The following is a 23857-nucleotide window of genomic DNA, read 5'->3' as shown; positions in this document are numbered from 1 at the left end:
GCTGTGTATTGGGTCATTATCCTGTTTGAGGACCCATGACCTGCAACTGAGACCAAGCTTTCTGACACTGGGCAGCACATTTCGCTCCAGAATGCCTTGATAGTCTTGAGATTTCATTGCACCCTGCACAGATTCAAGACACCCTGTGCCAGATGCAACAAAGCAGCCCCATAACATAACCGAGCCTCCTCCATGTTTCACATTAGGTACAGTGTTCTTTTCTTTGGATGCTTCATCTCTTCGTCTGTGAACATAGAGCTGATGTGACTTGCCAAAAAGCTCCAGTTTTGTCTCATCTGTCCAAAGGACATTCTCCCAGAAGCTTTGTGGCTTGTCAATATGCATTTTGGAAAATTCCAGTCTCGCTTTTTTATGATTTGGTGTCCTCCTCGGTTGTCTTCCATTAAGTCCACTTTGGCTCAAACAGTGACGGATGGTGCGATCTGACACTGATGTACCTTGACCTTGGAGTTCACCTCTAATCTCTTTGGAAGTTGTTCTGGGCTCTTTGGTTACCATTCGTATTATCCGTCTCTTCAATATGTCATCAATTTTCCTCTTGCGGCCACGTCCAGGGAGGTTGGCTACAGTCCCATGGACCTTAAACTTCTGAATAATATGTGCAGCTGTAGTCACAGGAACATCAAGCTGCTTGGAGATGGTCTTATAGCCTTTACCTTTAACATGAAGGTCTATAATGTTCTTTCTGATCTCCTGAGACAACTCTCTCCTTAGCTTTCTGTGGTCCATGTTCAGTGTGGTACACACCATGACACCAAACAGCACAGTGACTACTTTTCACCCTTTAAATAGGCAGACTGACTGATTACAAGTTTGAAGATACCTGTGATGCTATTTACAGGACACACCTTAGTTTAATATGTCCCTATGGTCACATTATTTTACATCTTTTCTAGGGGTACCATCATTTTTTGTCCAGATCAGTTTCATTAGTTTGTTTTTTTAAAATGATTCTGTTGAACCACAATTCAAAAACAATGTCTGATTTTCATTAGTTAATTTTCAGTACATTTTTATTTATTATTACTTTTGTCAGTTTCAAGTTATTTCAGTGACTATTGTGGGTTTTTCTTTCTTTAACGGAAGGGTACCAACAACTTTGCCTACGTCTGTAAATACACACACACACATATATATATGTAAGGGATAATGTATATCCCGCTTATTACACGGCTACTAACTTAAGAAATCAATAATTTAACTAAAAAACGGTCCTCCAGAGTCCGACATCAGTACTGCGCCCATAGCAACGGTCTGTTATAAAGAAATAGCAGACCGTAAAACGCCGTGATTGACCAATCAGAATCGAGTATTCAACAAAGCCGTGTAATATATAGTATATACATACATACATAAATTATTTTCATTAATATTTATGAAATATAAACCTGATATTAATTCAAAACTGTACAGATAAAGAAATCATAAAAGGTTATGTGCAATAAAGTGGAAACAAATATCAAACACACTAACTGAAATGATGAAGCTAATCTCTTACAATTTTCCAGTGGGATTTTGGTCCTTTCTTTCACATAATCTTTAAAAAAATATTGATCTTCAGGTTCTTCCGCACAAATGTTCTACTAACAGCAGCTAGGTGTTGTCTCACATTCTGCAATGCGTATCTCATGCTGTACACATGTATGCACTAATAAATATTTGAACACACTCCTTCATGCGAACAAAGCATAGAACACAAATAAATACTGTAATACTGTATAGCTTCACATTACGGTAAGTGACAAATGCCCCCGATACTGATTTACAGTTTCGTCTAGGTCACCAAGTGGTGCCAATCCTTACTATTTTAAATACACCATATAGTTTTATTAATTTACCTGGAGAGCCATAGGGAGAGGGAGTCATATAGCTCTGCACATGACAACACACTGAAAAAGTTACTTTAAGACAGTGAGTGGTTGCCACTGCCTCTATTCTAGTATTTCTAATGCAAATATGATGGCAGCCATGCTGCCAAGGTAGGGGAGTACTGCTGTAATCTTTCTGGTGTATTCTAGAGAAAAAAAAGGAGTAAGTTAAATATCTTTTGACATAACTTGTGTTCATATTTTACAATTATACGCAATGTGGCTCCTTAACAAACTGCTTGATTCGCTTTCCAACATATGTTGACATGAACAGTTAATCTAAAAATCTATTTTCACATCCAACACAGGGAATTAAAGCTGAAGTAGGCGAGATTGGAGCAAATATGATTGAAAACAGTTATTTTTTATAAAATGTTCGCTATATCCTGACAGTAGTACATGAAACAGGTAACCTGGAAAAAAATAATGTCCCTCTGTGTCCTCCGGTGTCCTCCAGTGCTCCCAACGGCATCTGCCAGATTTCACAGACCGGAGGAAAACAAGCAGTCGGAGCTGATCTGAGGTCTGCTGTCCATCTGCTGTCTATGAGAGCCGGCTGTCAATCACTCTGAAATCCAACCAAACAGTCAAACTAGGCAGCGCTGATCAAATATGAATCAATATTCTGCTACGTTAATGCCTATTTCTCTCCTCACATGTTCTCAGAATCATCTTGTAGTGCACGGTTTAGCTGTATTTTCTCATGTGCTATTGAAACCAGCTCATAGAAAATGTATTCCTTTTGCTAATAATAAGCCATTTAAGTGAAATATATCTGGTTACTTTAATTCTCATTATATTGTGGCACCTTTGTATTTGTTCTTCTTGTTATAGACCACACATCCTTCGGCTGGACACCTTTAAGCCTCTACACTGCAAATTCTCCAGAGTTAAATATGCCTTGTCAAAGTATATGAACTCTTTCAGAGTCATTACAACAACAGCCGGAGTAACATACCCTCCAGTGTAGGTGAAAATATTCAGAGTTAAAAATGTTCAGTGTAAAATATACAGTGTCAAAGTACATGGACTCTTTCAGAGTTATTACAACAACAGCTAGAGTAACGCCGGGGCCACACAGCGCGCATCATGCTCGCATGACGGCAGCGTCACGTCGTGGCCGCGTCATGCCCACCTAGGGTGTTCACACTAGACGAGTTACCCACGTCTCGGGAGCGTCCCGGAGCTACCTGTCAGCTGTGTTTTTGCTGTTGCTGACAGCCCTTTCTTTCTACATAGAGTTTGCCTTTTAATGGCCATTTAACTTCATAATAAATGTGATTTATATTTATTTAAGACAAAAAAGGGTAAGAACTGTGTGGTAATTTGTAAATATTATTAAAAACAAGCAAATAAATTCATACATAAATATTAATATATAGCCCATATAAATCCCTCTTTTCTGTCAGTGAAGAGGGATTTATATATATACAATGAGGAGGGATTTCTATGGGCTATATATATATATATATATATATATATATATATATAAATCCCTCTTCATTGACAGTGAAGAGGGATTTCTGTGGGCTATATATTAATACAAAAAAATAAATAAATACATTAGTAGTAAGAGAGAGCCTACAGCAATCCCTCTTCACTTTGACTGGCACAGTTTTAAACAACATTTCCAGGGGGTTTCGGGTTCCTGTTCTACAGCATTCCAGGTTGCGGCTTTTATCGAAAACGACTTAATTTACATCTGGGGCGGGACAGCAATTTACATTATAAATGCTGATGTTCCGACATCTCAGGCAACTTGGAGCTTTTCACCACCTTGTTGCTGAACTGCACCTTGATGGAGAAAAACACCTGAAGTATTTCAGAATGATAAATATAAGTAAAGTGGTTTTTTTTATTATTATAAAACAAAGCAAAATAAACAGTTTCGTTATTTGTTAACCTTTAGAAAACGAAAATTATTATTAAATATCTTTAAAAAAATTAAATAACACCTCTAAAAGAAAGAACAATAAAGTTACGTGGTGTTTGTTGAGAGAGAGAGAGAGAGAGCGAGAGAGCGAGAGAGAGAGAGAGAGAGAGAGAGAGAGAGAGAGAGAGAGAGAGAGAGAGAGCGCATCGGAAAAATACTGCCAACTATCACCTGATGTTCTTATAACCTATTAACCCAGTCTATTATATGTATAGCATATGTAGGGTTTCTGCTATGACTACTACAGTGTTTACATAATTAAAAGCCTGTACTATATTAACTTGATGGAAACCTGCAAGCAGACAACTGCTTTATTTAGAGTATTTCAGAATAAAAGCATTGTGTTAATGAATGAATGATTCTGTGCACTAAAAACGCTAGAGGACTTTTATTTTGAAATCTAGATAGGAAGTGTAAAATATTGATGGTCAGTGACATATTCTACAGATGTCTAGACATGGAAACTGTAGTAATCTTGCTCATATACTGTCAATAGATCACCTTCACTGTCTGTTGCTGCTGGGAGACGCAGCCGAGAGGTAAGCGGCAAGCGTGAAAAATAGGCGAGCCTTCTATTCTATAAAATAGACGCACGTCTGACGTGCGTCTGACGGGCGTCTGACGTGCGTCTCATGCGGGCAGTGTGTCCACTCTAACCTGTTAACATGGACGCCGAAATAAAAAACAACACGCGACGTTGCCGTCACGCGAGCATGATGCGCGCTGTGTGGCCCGAGCTTAAGATACACCCCAGTGTTGGTGAAAGTGTTTCGAGTTACCAGACTGGTGTGTTCTGGAGAGTACTCTGTACTCTGGAGAGCTCCTCCCACCTCCTCCTCATCCTCTCCTCCTCCTCCTCTCCTCCTCTCTCCTCCTCTCCTCCTCCTCCTCTCCTCCCACCTCCTCCTCCTCCTCTCCTCCTCCTCTCCTCCTCCCACCTCCTCCTCCTCCTCTCCTCCTCCTCCTCTCCTCTTCTCTCCTCCTCCCACCTCCTCCTCCTCCTCCTCCTCTCCTCTCTCCTCCTCCCACCTCCTCCTCCTCCTCTCCTCCTCCCACCTCCTCTCCTCCTCTCTCCTCCTCCTCCTCCTCTCCTCCTCTCTCCTCCTCCTCCTCCTCTCCTCCTCCTCCTCCTCCTCTTCTCCTCTCTCCTCCTCCTCCTCCTCTCCTCCTCCTCTCCTCCTCTCTCCTCCTCCTCCTCCTCTCCTCCTCCTCCCTCCTCCTCCTCATCCTTCACAACAGACCACGATGTTCTCAGCGTCATTTCGCACTTGTTGAAAGACTGAGGTAAGTTTCTCTTAATCACTTATTAAACCAAATTTGAGTATTTCAGCAGAAGCAGCATTTTAGGATAACTTTATATTGTTGTTCAACATACACTCCAGCTGGTTTTAATAATCAACATACACTCCAGCTGGTTTTGTGTCTTATAATACCGAGTTACACAGTTACACAGGGCTAATGGGGCTGACGTGACCATGTGGAAGGCTAGCTAAAATGTGTCAGCAACATTAAGCCAATTAATGCTAACCAGCTAATGTCAAACTATACTTGTAATGTTGGTAAGAATTGTCAATGTGGAGGAGTGACAGTTGTGTTCTTATTCATGTCCATAGATTACAGTAAAACACAAAGACTGCATATGTAGGGAGTTAGCTGAACTAGCTAACTAGCTAACAAGCTATCCGGGGCTAACAGTTAGCTAACACGTGGCGGGGAAACACAAAGTTCTGCATCGTGTAATTCCCTGATATAAGATAACTGACTTTATTTTCCCTGTATTCCTTTTAATGTTACATGAAATTGTTCTACTTGTTTTTTTAGATGTCCCCGTTATGAGCTGTGGTCCAGTGATGGTAAGTATCATTTTAGATAAGTTAATATTAACATTAGTCTATGTTTACACACATGTCAAAATGGTTTCTGCTTGCATGTCTCAGACACTCCACACAGTCCAGACAGTTACTTTGAATTATTTAATTAATTAGAAATTAGACAAATTATGATTGTGATTTTTAAAGCCTAAATCGACCAATACGATTTCCCCATCTACTATATGCCAACAGGAGCTGATGCTACTGTCAGAGTAGCTTTGTGTTGTAGATCATAACACAAAATCAGTTTTGCTTTTACAGATACCATCATGTTGATTAAAACCAAAATCAATAATGAACAGAAATATGTCAGGATCAGTGAACTGAGCTTGGAGGAATTCTTGAATGCTGGTAAGCCATCAGTCACACCCCATTGTAAAAACAAAAGGAAAGTGTATGTGTCAGGTTATGATTTTTGAGGATGCAAGTCATTGTTCTGTTGGTTGAAATTAATTTCCATATCTCTCTTTCTGACAAGCTACCTTTTGGGCATTTCCAGATGTCATAGCAATCAAGTGCTGACTTGTATTGGTTGGCTTAGTTGAGTTTGTTTCTCACCTAATTGATATAGGAACCACTTTTTTTTTCTTTCTTTCTTTTTAAAGATGATTAATGAAAGTTGGTATATGCCAGACAGTGTGACCAGATTGGTGGCATGGTATCATATGGTATGACCCCCTGTTTGTGTTTTTTCCCTAAGCTTTCATGAAGTTCTCCATCCCACCCGTCACTAAAGGCATCAGAGTATATGATGAGACAGGAACTGAGGTGGATGCAGATGTCTTTGAGGAAGTAGCACAGCAGCCCAACGCTGGTGTATTTACTATCACATTTGACAACGGTAAACTTGTTCTATCTTAATTCCCATTTATTTTTTTAAGGTTGTGAAAAACCGACAAATTGTAGGTGTTTATTTTTCTCTCTTCCCTCTCTCTCCTCAACTACACGCAGGTTCCCAGGGACCAAGTTCGTCCGGCTCTTCCGAGGGGACAACTTTGTCTGCCAGTCCACTACTTGATGTCGTAACTAATTCAACGCTGGATCTTGTATCCTGCGGCCCTGATGATACAATCATTCTAGATGAGGATTACAGCCCTTCCAGAAAACGGCAGAAGGAAGATCAAGATGCCAAACATGTAAGTTTATGTGTAAAATGTCTGTTGTGATAGCTTCCTTTGGGGATTGTACACTTTTGATTTTATTTTCCTGTGTATTCACTTTCAGTTCTTCAAGACTATTTCATTTTTAGTAAATATTGTCTTGTCTTCTACACTGTCATTTCACAGCTGGTTGAATCTGCGCTGGCCAAGAAACCTGGTGGAGACTCTATTGTCAAGGAATATAACCGGACGAAAGGTCTGACTGACTCCTCACGGCGACATATGGTTAACATCCTTGCAGCAGACATGACTGAAACTCATGGGTAATTCAGATGTCTTTTAAACTGAAAGTGAAGTTTAATTGTTATGTAGCATGTGATGGATTGAGCATGTCTCAAAACTTGTTTTAGAACTACATTTCACCTGAGGGTTAATGTTTTTATTTAATAAATTTATATTAAGACATGGATATAATGGTGTTTGTTGTTTTTACCCTTGCAAACGTTTTTAGTTTTACTTGTTTTAAGTGTCAGGTGGACATGGTAATGTAGAAAATGCAAAACACTAAAGTAATTCTGTTGAAGAATACATTTTATTAAAAAGGAGTCCATTGATAATAAACAAGTTGTTGGGTAAGAATAACACTTAAAGGGGGTAAATGCACGAGTAAATATGTTTTAACACTGGCAGGAGTCATTCAAAAATCAACACTGGGTTTGGAGTAATTTCTTAATCAACACTTAGTGTTGGTTTAACACTCATGAAGAGTAAATTAATTAGAGTTAATTCTGATTAACACTTAAAAATTCCTAGTGTCAACTGTAAATAACACTATGAGTGTTGTTTTCGTCATAGTGTAAAATTTGAGTAACACTTCTCTGTAGTGTAGTGTAAAATATTAACTCTTTCTAGAGTTGAATTGACTGAAAATTCAACACTATGTTCAATGTAACTAACACTCTGTAGATAGAGACCATTATGTTCACTGACTTAGTGTTAAAATTGACTCTTTAAGTGTTGGAATAACACTGCCGTTTTTACTGTGTAGAGTATCTAAGGAATCTTGATTTTTTCATTTGTAAAAAGTATACAATAACACAATAACATTTGACTGAAGTTCAGCTCGTTATAGTGCCAATGAAAACAAGCCTGATACTGTGCATATTTTTCTTCTACAGCGGATTATGACAAAGCCAGGCAGAAGGCCAAGAAGGCTGAGAAAACGTGTCATCTGTCAGACAGTGACAACATGTTGGGCAAGTTCCAACGAATAAGACAGTGAGTTTCTTTGTTTTTGCATTGATTATTTAAAGGGACTGTTTGTAATAATCAGAAATGCTTGTTAACAGCGACACCTGTGGCCGTTAAGTCAACTAAAGTCAGCGTCCTGCTGCTCGCACTTGCTCGCTCTACATAGACATGAACGAGCATCGCTCAAAACAGTGAGGCGACACACGTCAGCTAAAACCACAATATCACTCTATATTTCACCTGCTTGGCAGTAATGTTAGCTGACCAGACGAAGGTCTCTCCATGAATCAATGCTGATCCTAGTGTTGACTTTTCCTGCCTGAGCCTCCCGACCGCGGCCGGAGGGAACAGGGGAGACACCCGGAGACGAAAACATTTCTCTCTGCGGAGCCCTGTCACTTAACAAGACAGAAATAAAATACAATTTACATAAATAAACAGCAAACAAAAATACCTTCAGAACAATAAATAACCAGCATGCGACATACCTCGAAGCAAGAGACAAACCGCTGCAGTTGCTCCATATGGTTGCTTCTGCGTAAATGCTCCCAGCGCCTGTGAAGCATCATGAGCAAGTCAACACATACTCAAATATTTAATACATTTTCCCCTAGCTAGCAGATTTATGCATAAAAACAAAAGGTAACACTTTATAATAAGGGTACGAATTGTTTGTTAGGTGTTAAAACCCCATAATAAATGTGGAGTTTATAATCTTATTGGTTTATCGGTAAGAATACACAAGACGATGCTTCAAAGGATTCTTATTCTTTACTAGAAGGCTGTGCAGGTTTACACTGGAATGTGGTTTCTAGACGAACAGAGATTGACAGACACACCACCTTAATTAACATAACACGCAATACAAATTGAATTAGTAACCTCCATTCATTCATGGTGGAATTATAAGACTCACACAACTTATGTCAAATTACACACATTAAAACACTTAATTAATTAATTAATAGGCTACTACATGTACAATGAAGGTGCAAAATATAAAGCATACTTACATATTCATACATACATATTCAAACTCACTGCAGTGAACCAGCAGACCTAACTACAAAACTCAATGAGCAATATACCACTTAACCACTCCAAGTAGCTGATTGGCTCCTGACATGCTCTGGACTGATTTGCCTGAATTCCACAGCAAACCTTCTTAACACAAATATATACTTAAGCAGGATTCAACATTAACCATGACCCGTGTCCACAAAAAGTAATTCAGTGTCCACCAAGTTTTATCAGGTCTCTCTTGAGAATGAGACTGTATGTCTCAACGAGATCACGGTGTGTCTTAACTATAACGACATACTTATTGTGAGGCGAGCGTCAGCGACATAATCAGTTTATATATATATATATATATACATATACATATATATATATGCATATATATGTATATATATATATGCATATATACACATATATACAGTATATATGTATATATACTGTATATACACAGTGGCGGCCGGTCAATAGAGGGCGCTAGGGCGCCCCCCCCCCTAAACCAGACAGCCACACACAAAAAAACATTACTACTACTAATAATAATAATAATAAATTGTACAAATTGTCAATATTTGTGTGTTTAAAATATGGAATGCACCCAGTAATATGTGTAAAATATGACAGAAAATCATCTGTGCAAAATATATGCTTATCCTGTCCCCTGATTCTCCTCTGTCTCTCTGCCTGTCTGACTGTCTGTAGTTCAGCTCTGGGGCGACGGAGAAATCGCCCCGAGTAGGCGGGTCTATGTAGCAGCTTAGCCAATAGCTGATTCAAGCTCTGAACGATTGACATTAAATTTAGCCAATCGGCGTCCTCAAATCTAATACGAGAGGGGCGATTATTTTATCGCCCCAAGCGAGCGTCACGGGAGACTTTGACCAATCACAGGTCATTCATTCAGAGAGCGTTCCTATTGGTTGTGCTCTGGTCATGTGACCAGACGTTGGCGTTCCTTCACCAGATTTCACAATGGTCACAAACTTTCTCATTTTACAGCTAAACCGTGCACTACAAGATGATTCTGAAAACATGTGAGGAGAGCAATAGGCATTAACGTAACATAATATTGATTCATATTTGATCAGCGCTGCCTAGTTTCACCGTTTGGTCGGAGTTCAGAGTGATTGACAGCCGGCTCTCATAGACGGCAGATGGACGGCAGACCTCCGATCAGCTTTTTCAGGTTACCTGTTTTATGTACTACGGTCACGATACAGCGACCGTTTTATAAAAATAACTTATTTTTAATCATATTTGCTCCAATCTCACCTACTACAGCTTTAAAGTTCCAAACATAAAAGTACACATTATGCAGAATAATGTATATTATTGGATTATACTTATTGATGCATTAATGTGTTCATCACTTTAATGTTGCAGCTGGTAAAGGTGGAGCTCATTTTAAAGACTTTATATACTGCTGGGTAGTTTAATCTATAATAATACATAATTTATTCCTTGATTATATTTTGTATTAATAATCTGAATCTGTAAAGTAAGTTAAGTTATTAAATCAATGTAGTGGAGTAATGTAACATGGAAATACTCAAGTAAAGTACAAGTACCTCAAAATTGTACTTAAGTACAGTACTTGAGTAAATGTACTTAGTTACTTTCCACTACTTAAGTAACTGGAATTAACATTCCTTAACTGATGATATATTAAGTGTGAACTAATCACATAAAATCATAGTGACTTAATTATGTGTTAATAGTGAGCGACAGGAATCGTGATACATCCTGCATTAATTGCATTAGTTAAGCATTACTTTAGTACATTATTTGTACCCTTATTATAAAGTGTTTCCAAACAAACAATTGCAGCTGTAAACCCTTGCAATGACAATACATCAACTTTACATCCGTTCAAAGCAACTTAACATCACATATTTATCCAAAATTACCGAAAGTTAACACATAATAAAAATACGTACCTGCCCAGGAGAAAGTCCGAGTGAAAGAGGAAGAAAAGCCACCTGTAGCTCAATAAGTAAGGTTTTACAAAATAAAACTATTATAGCCTACTTCCTGTTACGGGCGGCTGTGAGCGGGTCATCCTTAAATCACAAGATTGGTTGTTCGATCCCGGGCTCTTCTGTCCGTATGTCAAAGTGTCCTTGAGCATACCCAGGATATCATATTAAAGTAATTACTCTGTTGATATTAACAGCAGTCTTATATTTCGTTAGGTATAACGAACACAGGAAATATAACACCGGAAATGCCAACCTACACAAAATAAAAGTCTCCACTTATTGAGATTTTACAAAGATGTACAATGTCCTGTTCACAGTAGGCTATAGGGCAACAACATACTGCACTACTACAGTAACCTTCATAAACAGCATTTTACTGTTGTAGGCCAACCAGTGTCGAGATGGAGATAGTTGGGACCAGTGTTGGGAAGGTTACTTTAGAAATTGAATAGGTTACAGATTACTTGTTACCCTGTTCAAAATGTAATCATTAATGCAACTACTTTGATTACTTCATCAAAGAAATGTAACATATTACATTTGATTTACTTTTCTAACAAATGTTTGAAACTGGACAAATAAGCAAGAAAATTCCAAAAAATATATACTTAAACCATGCAGTGTAAATCTAACAACAGTACTCCATGCTGATTACTGTCAAACTTTTATTAAAAGTTTTTTACAATAACTTGATTTAAGACTGGAACAGAGCAACAGAATATACAAACACATATACACATTTTACTGTGGATAATAGATTCAGATGTAACCCCTTTGTAATCACCAACATTTTGATTAGTAACTAATTTATTTACATATTTTGTTTCTCAGTAACTGTAACGGATTACAATTACATTTATTTTGTAATTTAATTGTAACTCCGTTACATGTAACTTGTCATTCCCCAACACTGGCTGTGACTGCTTAGTTCAGTCCCTAACAGTGCAAAAGCACGTATTTTATGAAGACAAATCCAACTGCAATTAGCTCCTTAAAACCTTTCTCAAACATTTTCTTTCTCTATGTAAAAAAAATCTAGCGCTGATCTAGTGCAATCTAGTTAGTGCAGAAAAAGTAGTGATTAGTAAAGAAAATTGTAACTATAGCTGTTCAACAAATGTAGTTGAGTAAAAAATATTTCCCTAGAAATGTAGTGAAGTAGAAGTACAAGTCTATTGTGCAGTACTGAAGTAATTGTACCGTTGAAAACTAATTAACATTGTGCTTACAGTACATATTCTTTTACGATCATGTGAATTTTTGTTTGTAACTTTTCATTTATTTCTATTTAAAAATTCTAAAAAGACCCAACTCTCGGTACCAAGACTATCAACAGTCGTCTGACGACGAGGATATAATTCAGCCAAGGAGGCGCTACCTGCCAGTCCCACCATCCCCATCAACTCCACCGGCCCCACCAACTCCACCAGCCCCTTCTACACTTGCCTCATTAGCAAAGCCAACAATTACTCGTAAGTATTGACTTCAGGCTTTCATGTATCACAATAACAAGTGATATTGTAGCATTAGTTGCACAGGTTAAAATAAATGTTCAAGTAAACAAATTATGTTGCACAAATTAAAGACGATAGACAACAACTGTAAATGAACTGTGCTTAGTATATGTTTTTATGTTAAATTTTTCCAAAACATTATATTTTTTCTCTCTCCCTTTCTGCACCTGCAAGATATCCATTCACTGCATTAGTGCCTACAGAGCCAACAACTTGTCAAATTACAACAGTAAATGCGTTACTTCTGTGATGTCTGTAAAGCACTTTTATATATAACCTGTTATAAGTTACTGTGTCAACAGCAACAGAACGGCTCATCATAAGGCAGCTCGAACACCTGAAGGAAGAGGTGGCCGTTATCAAGCAAATGTTACTCTCTCAAAACAACCGGCACTCTGCAGCTGCCATCTTGACAGAGGGCATAAATTTGCCATTGAACAGCCTGCAGGACATAGAAACAACTGAAAATAAGCTGAAAGACCAGGCCTGCTTCAGTGACATGGTACATTTGATTTGCTCAAAAAACAAATTCTTTGATGACAACTTTTTTTTTTTTACATTTTTCATTTAAGTTTTTTGCTGTCTTATGAATACACTAAAATATTACTACTTCAATCTAGGCACAGTATCTGTTAACAATTGGGGGTCCCAACCCATCCTCCAACACAAGGCGTGTCCTTATCCACCTGCTAACAACTCCATTGGCCCAACAATTGTGCTGGCGGGGTTCTGGCCGGAAGTTGGCCTTTGGGGACATGCTGCTTTGCAGAGCAGTCATAGGTACACAGGTTCATGTGAGGTACGGTCTGAGATGGCTAAATGGCAGATTAAGATGATCTTAACTTCTGTTCCCAGGCTAATTTTAAAACTCCACCTCTCGCTGAAGCAGTATAGCCTTTTTGTACAGCTGACATTTTAGCTTGTCATATAGCTCTTTTGGTCCATGTACCCTCCGCCCAAAGCTGTGTTCAACTTGTTTGATCACAGGATAATCAAATATACAATGCATTATTTTGCTTTTCAGTTTTTCATGTGAATCAAAAAAATTGGAAATCCAATTGGTTTTCTCGTTTTCGACAGATAGATGATAGATAGATGACAGACACAAGGCCTATTGAAGGAGGCTGGGTCACACTTAATGTGGCCCACTGGTTGAGAATGGCTGCACTAGACAGTCTGGCAGAGGAACGGTGGAGCTGGGCGGAAATGAGGTGCAGGTGTGGAGATGGGCTGGAAAGCTCAGGTGAGGGGAAAGAGGTGATTGCAGGGCAGATAAGAGTGGTAGAATCTGGGGTGAAAGGAGATGAATGAGAATACACACAATTGCAAGTCAATAAATAATATTCTCTGACAAACATGTTTATTAGAAAACTGTTTATTCTTTAAAACAAGTGAACTCTGTGGAAAAAAATTAACTGTTACAGTAGAGAATCGTAAAAATCATTATATTCATTTTATTTACATTTTTATATAACTATATATAGACAGATTTTCAGTTCACACAAACAATAAAAACTTAGAATTGTCTAAAAACATCTTCTCCTACTCTACTCCTACAGGGTGCGCTTCGAGGGCAGTATTTAAGGTTGAATGCCCATACCCCTGTAGTCCGCCTCTACCTGGGAGAGGGAGACTTAAAAAAAGACTTCCGTCTTTCAAGGCAGACCATAAATGCCTTGGTGGAGTGTCTGGGGTACGCCAAGGACCATGGCTGGGGAAAAGACCTGTTATATTGGCTGGCCAGTGCCACTTCATATCGTGTGGTGTCCGAGGCCTTTGACGTCCCCATCACCACGGTCCATGATGTCGTCCATCGGGTCGCGGACAGCATCATGGCCATCTTTAAAAGGGTGGTCCATTTTCCTGCCGCAGATGAGCTGGAGGGTATCGGGGAAGGCTTTGCCCGGCTGGCTGGCTCCCGTGCCTTCCGTAGAGCATTGATGGGACCCACATAAGAATCAAGCCACTTGCAGCAAATAAGGAAGACTACCTGAATAGGTACCTTGCATACAAATTGCCACTTCACACAAAGATATAATGGCCTGCTTTAATCTCATATCAATGTCAACTGTCAAGTGACTACATTTTACTACTTTTTTATTTTTAACAGGAAGCTTTTCCACTCCATTCAGCTGCAGGTGATCTGTGACCACAAAGGTCACTTCCTAAATACTTTCACAGGTATGGATTGGAATGAGCATTGTTGAACAGGTTGATACAATATTGCTTTGAGTCTTAAGATTTCAATAGTATTTTTAAGTGTAACTGTGACCCCAGATTACATTTAATTGGGATTTGTGGTTACTTTTCATTGTTAATTGTATTGTTACTTCCAAAGATATTTCCTAATCATAAGTAAAAGTGTTTATGTATCAAGCATTTTTTACACAATATATTCTTCAATGTGCCTTTAGAGCCTTTTTTAAAAGCCGTTACCCCTTTCCTTTTTTTCACAATGACCGGTTACAGGACTACCTGGTTCGGTGCGTGATGCTCGGGTCCTGCGTTGGAGCTCCATTTATGTGGAGCAGCTCTACCCGCCTGCTGGCTGGTGCATCATTGGGGATGGAGGATATCCATGCCTGGCGGCACCCATCAGCCTCATGACCCCATACAGGGAGCCGGTGCAGGGCCCAGTCCAGGGGCGGTATAACCGGCATCATTCCAAGGCCAGATGTGTGGTGGAGAGGGCTATCGGAATGATGAAGACCCGTGGCGCAGCATCTTCCTCAAGGCTCTTGAGGTAAAGGAGAACATAAGATTATGTGTAAATGTAAGTAGATACATTGGCTGACTGCTGAGCAGCAGGTCAGGAAAACAAGAAGCAAAGTGGTACAAAGAAGACCATTTTGAATTAATTAAGAGACTTCTATAGCATTGTAACCAAAAAGGACCAAAATTAATTTCAGTTTAATTGACATTATACAGTTACATACAACCTCTCTTTTCCTGTAGGTGAAGTCCACATTCGTGCCAGAGGTGGTGTCCACGTGTGCCTTCCTCCACAACCTCTCAATAAGAAATGGGGATTTGGTGGAGCCAGATGTGGATGAGGAGGAGGGGGCTGTCCATGGCGACGACGAGGTGGAGGACCAGCCAAACCAGCGTGAGGACCACATATTGCCGGGCGAAAATTTGAGGAACAGACTGGCAGCAGAGGTTTCTGCTCCTGGTGCTGCCATCCCTGCACTGCAGGAGCATGATTACTGAATGCAGCAGTAACAAACCGTTTTGTACATATTTCCTGCAATAATTGTTCTTGTTCTTATTAGTAGTTAGTCATTTTAGTAAGTTTAGTATCATTGTGGTTGCTGTACATCCCCCCCCCCCCTCTCTCTCTCCCTCCTTTATGCAATAAATCAGATATATGTCACATTTGACCTTTTGTTGTATTCATTCACGATAAGGACAATTTAAGATTATACACTAAATTAGAAGTCCTTGAAGCATGGCTGTATACTCTATTTCTATTGTACCAATACTTGTTTTACAATTTTATAACACAAGGGTGATGTTATTGCAGTGCTGGACTAGTTGACTGGTTGTCTTGGTATTACATGAAAAGCATTATGTATGTTGTCTCAAATTCATAATTTCTATGATGGCTATGATGATGTGGCTCATACACCCTCATTGTGATACAAAATACACCATCATTATCAGCATTATTAATGTTAAATTGTAATATTAATATGTTTTCGGGGATAACATCATAATTACGATACAATATAATTACTTGTCAAAATTATAAGTAAAATAGATGTATGAATGTAGATGTAATGAAAGAGCTGATACCAAAATCCAAACATATTCTATATATTTATTTATTTTTCAAAATTGTCTCAACAAGGGAGAGCAAATCTCTGTCTCCTCTCCTCCCTTTCTGCATTTTCATTCTCTCTCTTCACCAACCACTCTCTCCACTCTCTCTCTTCTCCTCTCTGTAGCATTCCGCCGCCCACTGAAGAGGGCTTCGTTTTGAAGTCCGCCAAAGGATAAGGGCCTCTGTGTCCTGCTCTGTCCCTATTAACAAAAATATCAGTACGATAGATTTAAGATATTTATGTTGTGTTGTTTTCTTATTGACAGCTCGCTAAGATTAACGTTGCTGTCTCCGTGATATCAAACGTTAGCTAGCTTTGTAGGTTTAACTTAAAAGTTACGGCTTTGCTATGGGTAAAGTTAACATTAGTAGGACAAATTACGTTCGTTACAGATAGACAGTAGCACTTATGAATTGCTGTCCTTACATTAAATTAGAAAAATAATATGCTATAAGTGGTACTTACATTTATATTCCGCCATGTCCACCATTATAAAAATTTCCAAAAGTGACCGTCCCAGCGCATTGCATTGTGGGATACAGTAGGCGAGATAGACTGGTCTGATGCATACTGGAGAATTTTTCCAAATCAGTACGTCATCTGGGTATTTTTGGCATACTGGAGATTTTGCTTTTGTTCGCATACTGCATACTACATACTACATTTTGGCCAAATCAGTACGTACTACTAGTATAGTATGCGGTTTCGAATACAGCCTATGCCTATAATTTACTCTATACATGTTGATATTGTAATTTCACCGCCATTATGGCAGTAGGACCATGGAACCTTGTGCCAGCATGTTATTTAAACAACAATGGATGCATGGACAAAAATCAATGCAGTTTAACGTAGGCAAATGGCGAGGCGCTCAGGTGGACCGATAGCCTCCCGGTAGCTGGCGTCCATCCGAGATATTCGGTCTCAAATTTTCGCGAGCACTTCATCAAACTGGCCTCTGGTGAGTCTAAAGTACTGCTGGAACATCACCTCATCGCGAAGATCCGTTTCTTTCTGTTCATGGCAGATGACTGGGCTATGATCCGCTATCCCTCCAAAACTTGAAATAAAGCCGGGAAAACATCACCAGCCAGTATTGGTCAATCATCTGTCAATCATCTATCGTCACCGCCTACTGGAACGCCCACCAAGCGTCCAATGTTGGGAAGCGCCGCGTCCCCTCGCGATAAAAAACTACCCCTGTGGACACGTACCATAAGAGTCATGGTACGTGTCCACAGGCTCTGTGCTTTCCACGCCCCCCATTCATTGTCTATGTAAGCAGCCGCGCAATGCATTCTGGTAGCGTGGCGTCGCGATTCGAGAGACTACGTGTCACGACGCCAGTTCCTCATCTGCATAAAGTTGAGGGCTCGTCTACTTTATGCAAATCACGGGCGTCCGACGCAACTCGCCGCCTCTCGAAACTCCCGAGGATCTTTTAAAATAAACGTTGTCGATCCAAAATAAAGACAGATTCAGTAACTGCATGGCTTATTTCTCACCTAAAATGTTTTCAGAAACACATTTCGGTGAACTATTTTCATGAAACGAGAACGTTTCCAAACGAGCCTCCATACTGGTTCCGGTTTGAAATCCGGGAGAGGACCGCCCACAAGGGAAAGCGTTGTCCAATCAGGTGCAGCCGGTATTTTCGCGGTTGTAGGAGGGGTAGTTTTCTTTGTTGTGGGTCAGAAGCAGGTCAGCCATGGAGGAAAAATTAATAACGGTGGTGTCAGTTATTGCAGTGTTGTACGATGCTTCGTTGCCCAACTATAGAAACAACAGCGAGAGGAATGCAGCCTGGAAGAAGGTTGCAGAGATTGTTGGTGTTTCCGGTGGGTTTAAAAGATATATTTGTCTGTTAAATCTGTTTTGCACTCCAGGAATATCAATAAAGCTGGTTTGACTTTTCATCAAACATGTTTTATTTATTGTGCTCTCAATCTAACTGGTGATGGTTTATTCATTTTAAGGATGGCCTTTATCTGTTTTTGCAAATAAATTCCATATACTCTTTCCACATTTCAAACCATTTAAAATCACAATTATAATGCACTTTGTAATTAATCTATGTAACTACAGCTACTCCCCAACACTGACTATCACACAAAAAGGACAAAGTTAGATGATAAAATTGTATTCATAAACACTAATGTAAGACACAGTAAATTTATGTGCTCCTATGATCCTATGTTCTCATTAGAGGACATCTGCCGCACAAGGTGGAAGAGTTTGAGGGACCAGTTCAAAAAGGAGAAAAAAAAAGATTCAGGAGAGACACAGGAGTGGGGCTGGGGCCTCCTCACAACGGCCTTGGAGATTTATGGCAGTGATGGAGTTCCTCACACCCTTTATTGATAGCAGACACACTTCATCAAACCTAGCCAGGAGGGTCCCATCCACTGCAGCCCAGTCTGTCTCCTCCATCCTTCCACCCTCCCTGCAACTTCCAACCACCACCCCCCTCCCTGAAGCACAACCTGTCTCCTCCATCCTTCCATCCTCCACCCTACCTGCAACTTCTAACCTCCACCCCCCTCCCTGCAGCACAGTCCGTCTCCTCCTTCCGTCCCCCCTCCCTGCAACTTCCAACCACCTCCCTGAAGCACAGTTCGTCTCCCCCCCAAGTGCAACCTCAGCCAGCTGCATCCACTCCACGGCCACCTGCTAAAAGGAGGCGAGTAGACACAGGTAGTGGTCCCGTGAGTGTTTTCGAGAGGAGACTCCTTCTTGCACTGGATGACACCAGCCCCCCATCCACACCTCCACCTCCAACCAACATCGATATTGATGCCCTTTTTTTCAAAAGTCTCCTGACTAACTGTATATTGGTTATTATATAATCCACTGCTTATAACACAATGCTACAGTTCTTCATTATAAAAGTTGCACTAAAAGTCAGGCTTCCCTTCCTGTTCATGTACCTGGATCATCTGCTAAGTGTTGCTCCTCCCCTCTCCATTTACAGGAAGTCAGGTGAGTTTATCTGAGTGAGTGAGTGAGTGAGTGTGTGTGTGTGTACTTGTTTTCATGACAAATGAGGACAATTCTATGATAACACACCTTCAATATCAGGACACTTGGAAAAATTAGGACATTTTTTGGCGTCCTCATTTTTCCGAGCTCACTACAGTGCTCTAGAGCAGTGGTCTCAAACAGGGGCGTGTCCAGACATTTTTGATAGGGGTGGCACCAGTGGGGCACTGACTTATGCAGGGGTGGCATGAAGTGTGAGCAGGAGCGCCTGCGCACAGACATATACACTCACGTATGCACGCACACACACACACACAAGAAAATACACACCCACACCCAGGTGTCGGCATAGCATTAATTTACCATTTTTGTCTCCACAACCCATATCTACTTCACTTACTAACACTGCAAGCAAGAATAGACCTACTAGTCACAACATTCAGGAAAAGGCAACATACAAATGTGATTGAAAACTACCATACTTTATTCTAACCTCAAAACAACCTTCCAAGGTATGATATACAGTACATACAAAAAAGACAATGCACTTTCTGTATAAAGTGCCAACAAAATTACAATAAATAAGCCTGTTTGGGCAAAACATTTACTTGACAAAACTTGTCACATGCCACAGTGTAGTAAGTTACTGTAGTATTCTCAGCAACAGAGAAACCTGAACTCCCAGGTATAAACAAAAGTCACATCCCTCCTCACATACCAGCAAATCTTGTTTTAACATTGTAAAGTGAACTGTTAAATAATGCCAAAATAATTTGTAAATTCCCAAAGTAGGTTACATACAAAAGAAAATCCTTATTCTAAAACAGTCACTTTATAAAGTGCCAACAACATTTAAATAAATAAGACTCTTTGGGCAAAATATTTACTTGACAAAACTGTGCAAAACTTTACATGTGCAACAATGTAAATGGTTGGAGGTACAGACCGAGTAGAATATTTTATCAACAGAGATAGCTGACCTTACCAGAGCTTATGTGTGCATAAAAAAAGCTTACATCACTTGTAACAAATCTTGTTTCAACACTGATTTGTTACAGTAATAATGCTACAAAATAACATGTGACTCCAAAAGCCAACATAAGAAAACAATGCACATTAAAAAACACAGTCACTCTCCGCCTATAAAGTGCAAACATATTTAGAAAACATACGCCTCTTTGAACAAATTATTTAACCAAACAAATTATAAACTTTACATGTGCTACAGTGTTGGTTACCCTAGTATTACCTAGTATTACCATTCAAGAGACCCAATCTGTTTTGACAGTTCCTTCCTTCCTTGCTTCCTTCCTCCCTCTATCCTTCCTCTGTTCTTCATTCCGTCCTTCCTCCCTCCCTTCTTCCTTCCTTGACCTGAGGAAAACAGGAGGGTTAAAACAGTGCAATTCGCCTGTTCTTGTGTTTGCTTGCAAACACTTTGATAAAATCATCCATGTTGAGTGCCCTCGCTCTTCTTGACTCAATACTTAGCAAACCTAAATGGCTTAGTCTGTTGTCTAGCATGGTTGTCCTCAAATGAGTTTTAATGAGCTTTAGAGCTGAAAAACTCCGCTCACATGCAGCACTGCTGACTGGGAGGGCTGGAGCTATTTTGCATAGCCTGAAGAGTTCCAAAAACACTGTTAAATCTAGGATGTTTCCCAACTGTGCCGCCCTACTCTCAGCTTTCCTTGACAAAATTATTCTAGCCTGGTGAAGCTCATGAGTAAGTCTTCCTTATCACACCCATATATTTTTCCAAAGTCAAAGACCTGGTCATCCTGGAGGAATGTACTGCTTTTAGGATTTAAGGCCTGTATACCTCTCATTACTGAACAGTTCATTTTTGAGAACCTTCTTTCCATTTCAGCAACTAAGGTGTCAAGGATGGGGTAGAGTAGTCCCTGCCTGAATGTATCTTTGTCTGCATTACCCTTGCGCAGGCCTATAGTACATGTCACATACGACCCACCAAGTTTGGTGCTGACTTTATGTGCTCTTTTCTTCTCAACATTCTCAACAGCTATGTTGCACTGTTTGGCTGTCTCTACTATGTCATGCCACAGTTCATCACTAAATGTCTCAGTCCTATACTCTTGAAAAGTATCAAGAAGTGACTTCACCATGTCTGCTGCCATAGCTAAATCAACTGAGGGTGACTGCAACAGGTCAGAAAGCAGCTTTGTGTCACCAAAAACTTTTCAGAAGGTTGCAAGGAGGCCTATGAATGTGAGGTCAATCTGTGCAAGCAGACCTCTAGCATCAATGGACCTGTCTGTGATTTTCTGCACTTATATTTTGAAGAACACACAACACAGCTGGTAATCTATCCATCAAATTCCTGCAAGTTACTGCTCTACATGCCCATCTTGTGTCACTTAATTTTTGTAACTCTCTAGGTGTGCCACCATACATCTCTTTCTGGACAGTAAGTCATTTCTGGTGCACATAAGAGCCTGACATGTATACATAGATCTTCTCAAGCAGCGAAAAGAAACAATCTGCCTCTGGAACTGACTTTACAGTGTCAACCAAGACCAGGTTTAGACAGTGCGCATTACAGTGGACATAAAACGCAGTTTTAGCCTCTGTCTTAATTCTGGCTGCCACACCCGAATGTTTACCACTCATTACTGAGGCGCCGTCATAACCTTGTCCAACAAGGTTTGATTTATACTGAAGGCCATAGCTTTCTAAGCACTTGATGATCATGTCACTAAGCCCCTTAGCATCTAGATTTTGTGCATTCTGGAATTCAAGGAAGCTTTCATGAACAGCCCCATTGTAATAATATCGAAGTACTAATGACAGCTGCTCCTTTTTTTGCAGATCTTTGGTTTCATCAGCGATGATGGAGAATACCTCACTCTCTTTCACTTCTTTCACAATGAAATCTTGCACCATACTGGCTAAGCACTGCAGAATTTCATTTTGTATGGTATTGCTTGTGTATTTTGCATTGCCTTTTGCTTTAATTTTTTTGGCTACCACGGGATTGTGTTTAGCAATCATTTCAAGAATTTTTAAGAAATTCCCTTTGTTGTCAGATTGCTCAGACTCACAGTGCCCTCTTTGTGCCATATTTTGTGTGGCTGTCAAAAGCAGTACATCTGCAACAGTTTTAATGTAACTGCGATTCTCTTCAACCTTCTTTTTGTACTCTTTGTTGATCATGTTTAATACAGAAGCATCTGTAAGTGCAGCCCTCTTCTGTTCACTCCAAGCTAACATGGCAGTAATGTGAGAATCAGATTTTTCATGCAACTTAAAGCCAGCATCTTTATACATTGCTTTTTTCCAATGTAAAAAGCCGGATTCTGAGGTGAAAACGGATTATGACATGCTAGGCAAAGACAACTGTCTGCATGCATAGCAGTAAGCGGAGTCTTTCATTAGTGAGTACTCAAGCCATGAAAACGTGTTGTACCAAGATGGATTGAATGACCTCCTCTTCTCCCCTTGCATGGTTTTTGGATACATCTTTAACCGGGGTTGAGTGGGTCCTGCTGCTCTTGACTGTGAAATATCTGTAAGTGACAAATGTATGGGAATCTGAACCGTTAAGTGTCATTTAAGTCACTGATTTGACTTAAATGAATTGTTAAGACATACCAATAGGTCCGGGCCGGCTAAAAGGGGCTGCCACACCACTATCCCCCTGTGGATGGCCTGCAGGAACATCTGGATTGTCAGCACTGGACACACCTGAAGCAATACAGAGATTTTATTAGTTTAATTATATTTCAAATTGCCACATTTAGCTTTTAAACACCAGTATTATTGATATCCTGATCCAAATAAAAGCAGATACTGTAATGTTTTTTGTTTTTTTTCGTTTTTTTAAAAGGTAAAGCATACATACCCTGCTGCATATGTGACGGTAAGGGGCCTTCATCACAGGAATCTCCGCCTGACTGCAATAACACATAGGTTGTCATTAGAATGATAATGTGCCTAAAATATTAAGTATATTATACTTCATATGAAAAATGAATTGTTAAGACATACCAATAGGTTCGAGCCCGCCAAATGGGGCTGCCACACCACTATCCCCCTGTGCATGGCCTGCAGGAACCTCTGGATTGTCAGCACTGGACACACCTGAAGCAATGCAGAGATTGTATCAGTTCATTTATATGTCAAATTGTCACATTTAGGCTTTTCACACCAGTATTGTTAAAAAAATTGTCTACACGCTTAATGACAGTATATGCCACTGTAGTATAAGTGAAATATCCCAGTTCGAATCAATGCACATAATGTTTTAAAGAAGGTAAATTCATACATACCCTGATGTGTATGTGATGTTGAGGGTCTTTCATCTTTACCATCCACATGTGACTCTATAATAATACATAAGCTGTGATTAGAATGATAATACAATCAGCCTTTCCTAAGTAAACTAAGTGGTATGTTACAGTCAAACCAAATGAGTAAGTTCAAACATGAGAACAAACTTGAACTATCAGGATTTCACATACCTATGTGTACAGCTGAAGC

The 23857-nt window shown here is 39.8% G+C and overlaps 1 protein-coding gene and 1 long non-coding RNA gene across 2 annotated transcripts; both read right to left on the bottom strand.

The window, feature by feature from the left end:
* Positions 1-20226: 20226 nt before the first annotated feature.
* LOC141776287 (uncharacterized) lies at positions 20227-23272 on the bottom strand. Its single transcript, XR_012595729.1, has 4 exons — positions 23220-23272; positions 22970-23062; positions 22785-22884; positions 20227-20731 (listed from the first exon to the last, which is right to left on the bottom strand). It is a non-coding gene; the product is annotated as an uncharacterized LOC141776287 (long non-coding RNA).
* LOC141776612 (zinc finger MYM-type protein 1-like) lies at positions 20671-22529 on the bottom strand. Its single transcript, XM_074650322.1, has 2 exons — positions 21992-22529; positions 20671-21067 (listed from the first exon to the last, which is right to left on the bottom strand). The coding sequence occupies exons 1-2, from the start codon at positions 22436-22438 to the stop codon at positions 20750-20752; spliced, it is 765 nt and encodes a 254-aa protein (XP_074506423.1). The 5' UTR covers positions 22439-22529; the 3' UTR covers positions 20671-20749.
* Positions 23273-23857: the final 585 nt, after the last annotated feature.

Source organism: Sebastes fasciatus, chromosome 11 (assembly GCF_043250625.1).
Source record: "Sebastes fasciatus isolate fSebFas1 chromosome 11, fSebFas1.pri, whole genome shotgun sequence".
NCBI classification, from domain to species: Eukaryota; Metazoa; Chordata; class Actinopteri; order Perciformes; family Sebastidae; genus Sebastes; species Sebastes fasciatus.
The sequence above is the reverse complement of the archived record's forward strand: the minus strand, read 5'-3'. Positions and strand labels throughout refer to the sequence as shown.

Excerpts from the sequence above, each read along its gene's own strand:
- LOC141776612 (XM_074650322.1), bottom strand. The coding sequence starts at position 22,438 with ATGGCACAAAGAGGGCACTGTGAGTCTGAGCAATCTGACAACAAAGGG. Across the intron at positions 21,068-21,991 it reads AAGGTTATGACGGCGCCTCA|GCTAGAATAATTTTGTCAAG; the intron begins GTAATGAGTGGT and ends GAGCTTCACCAG.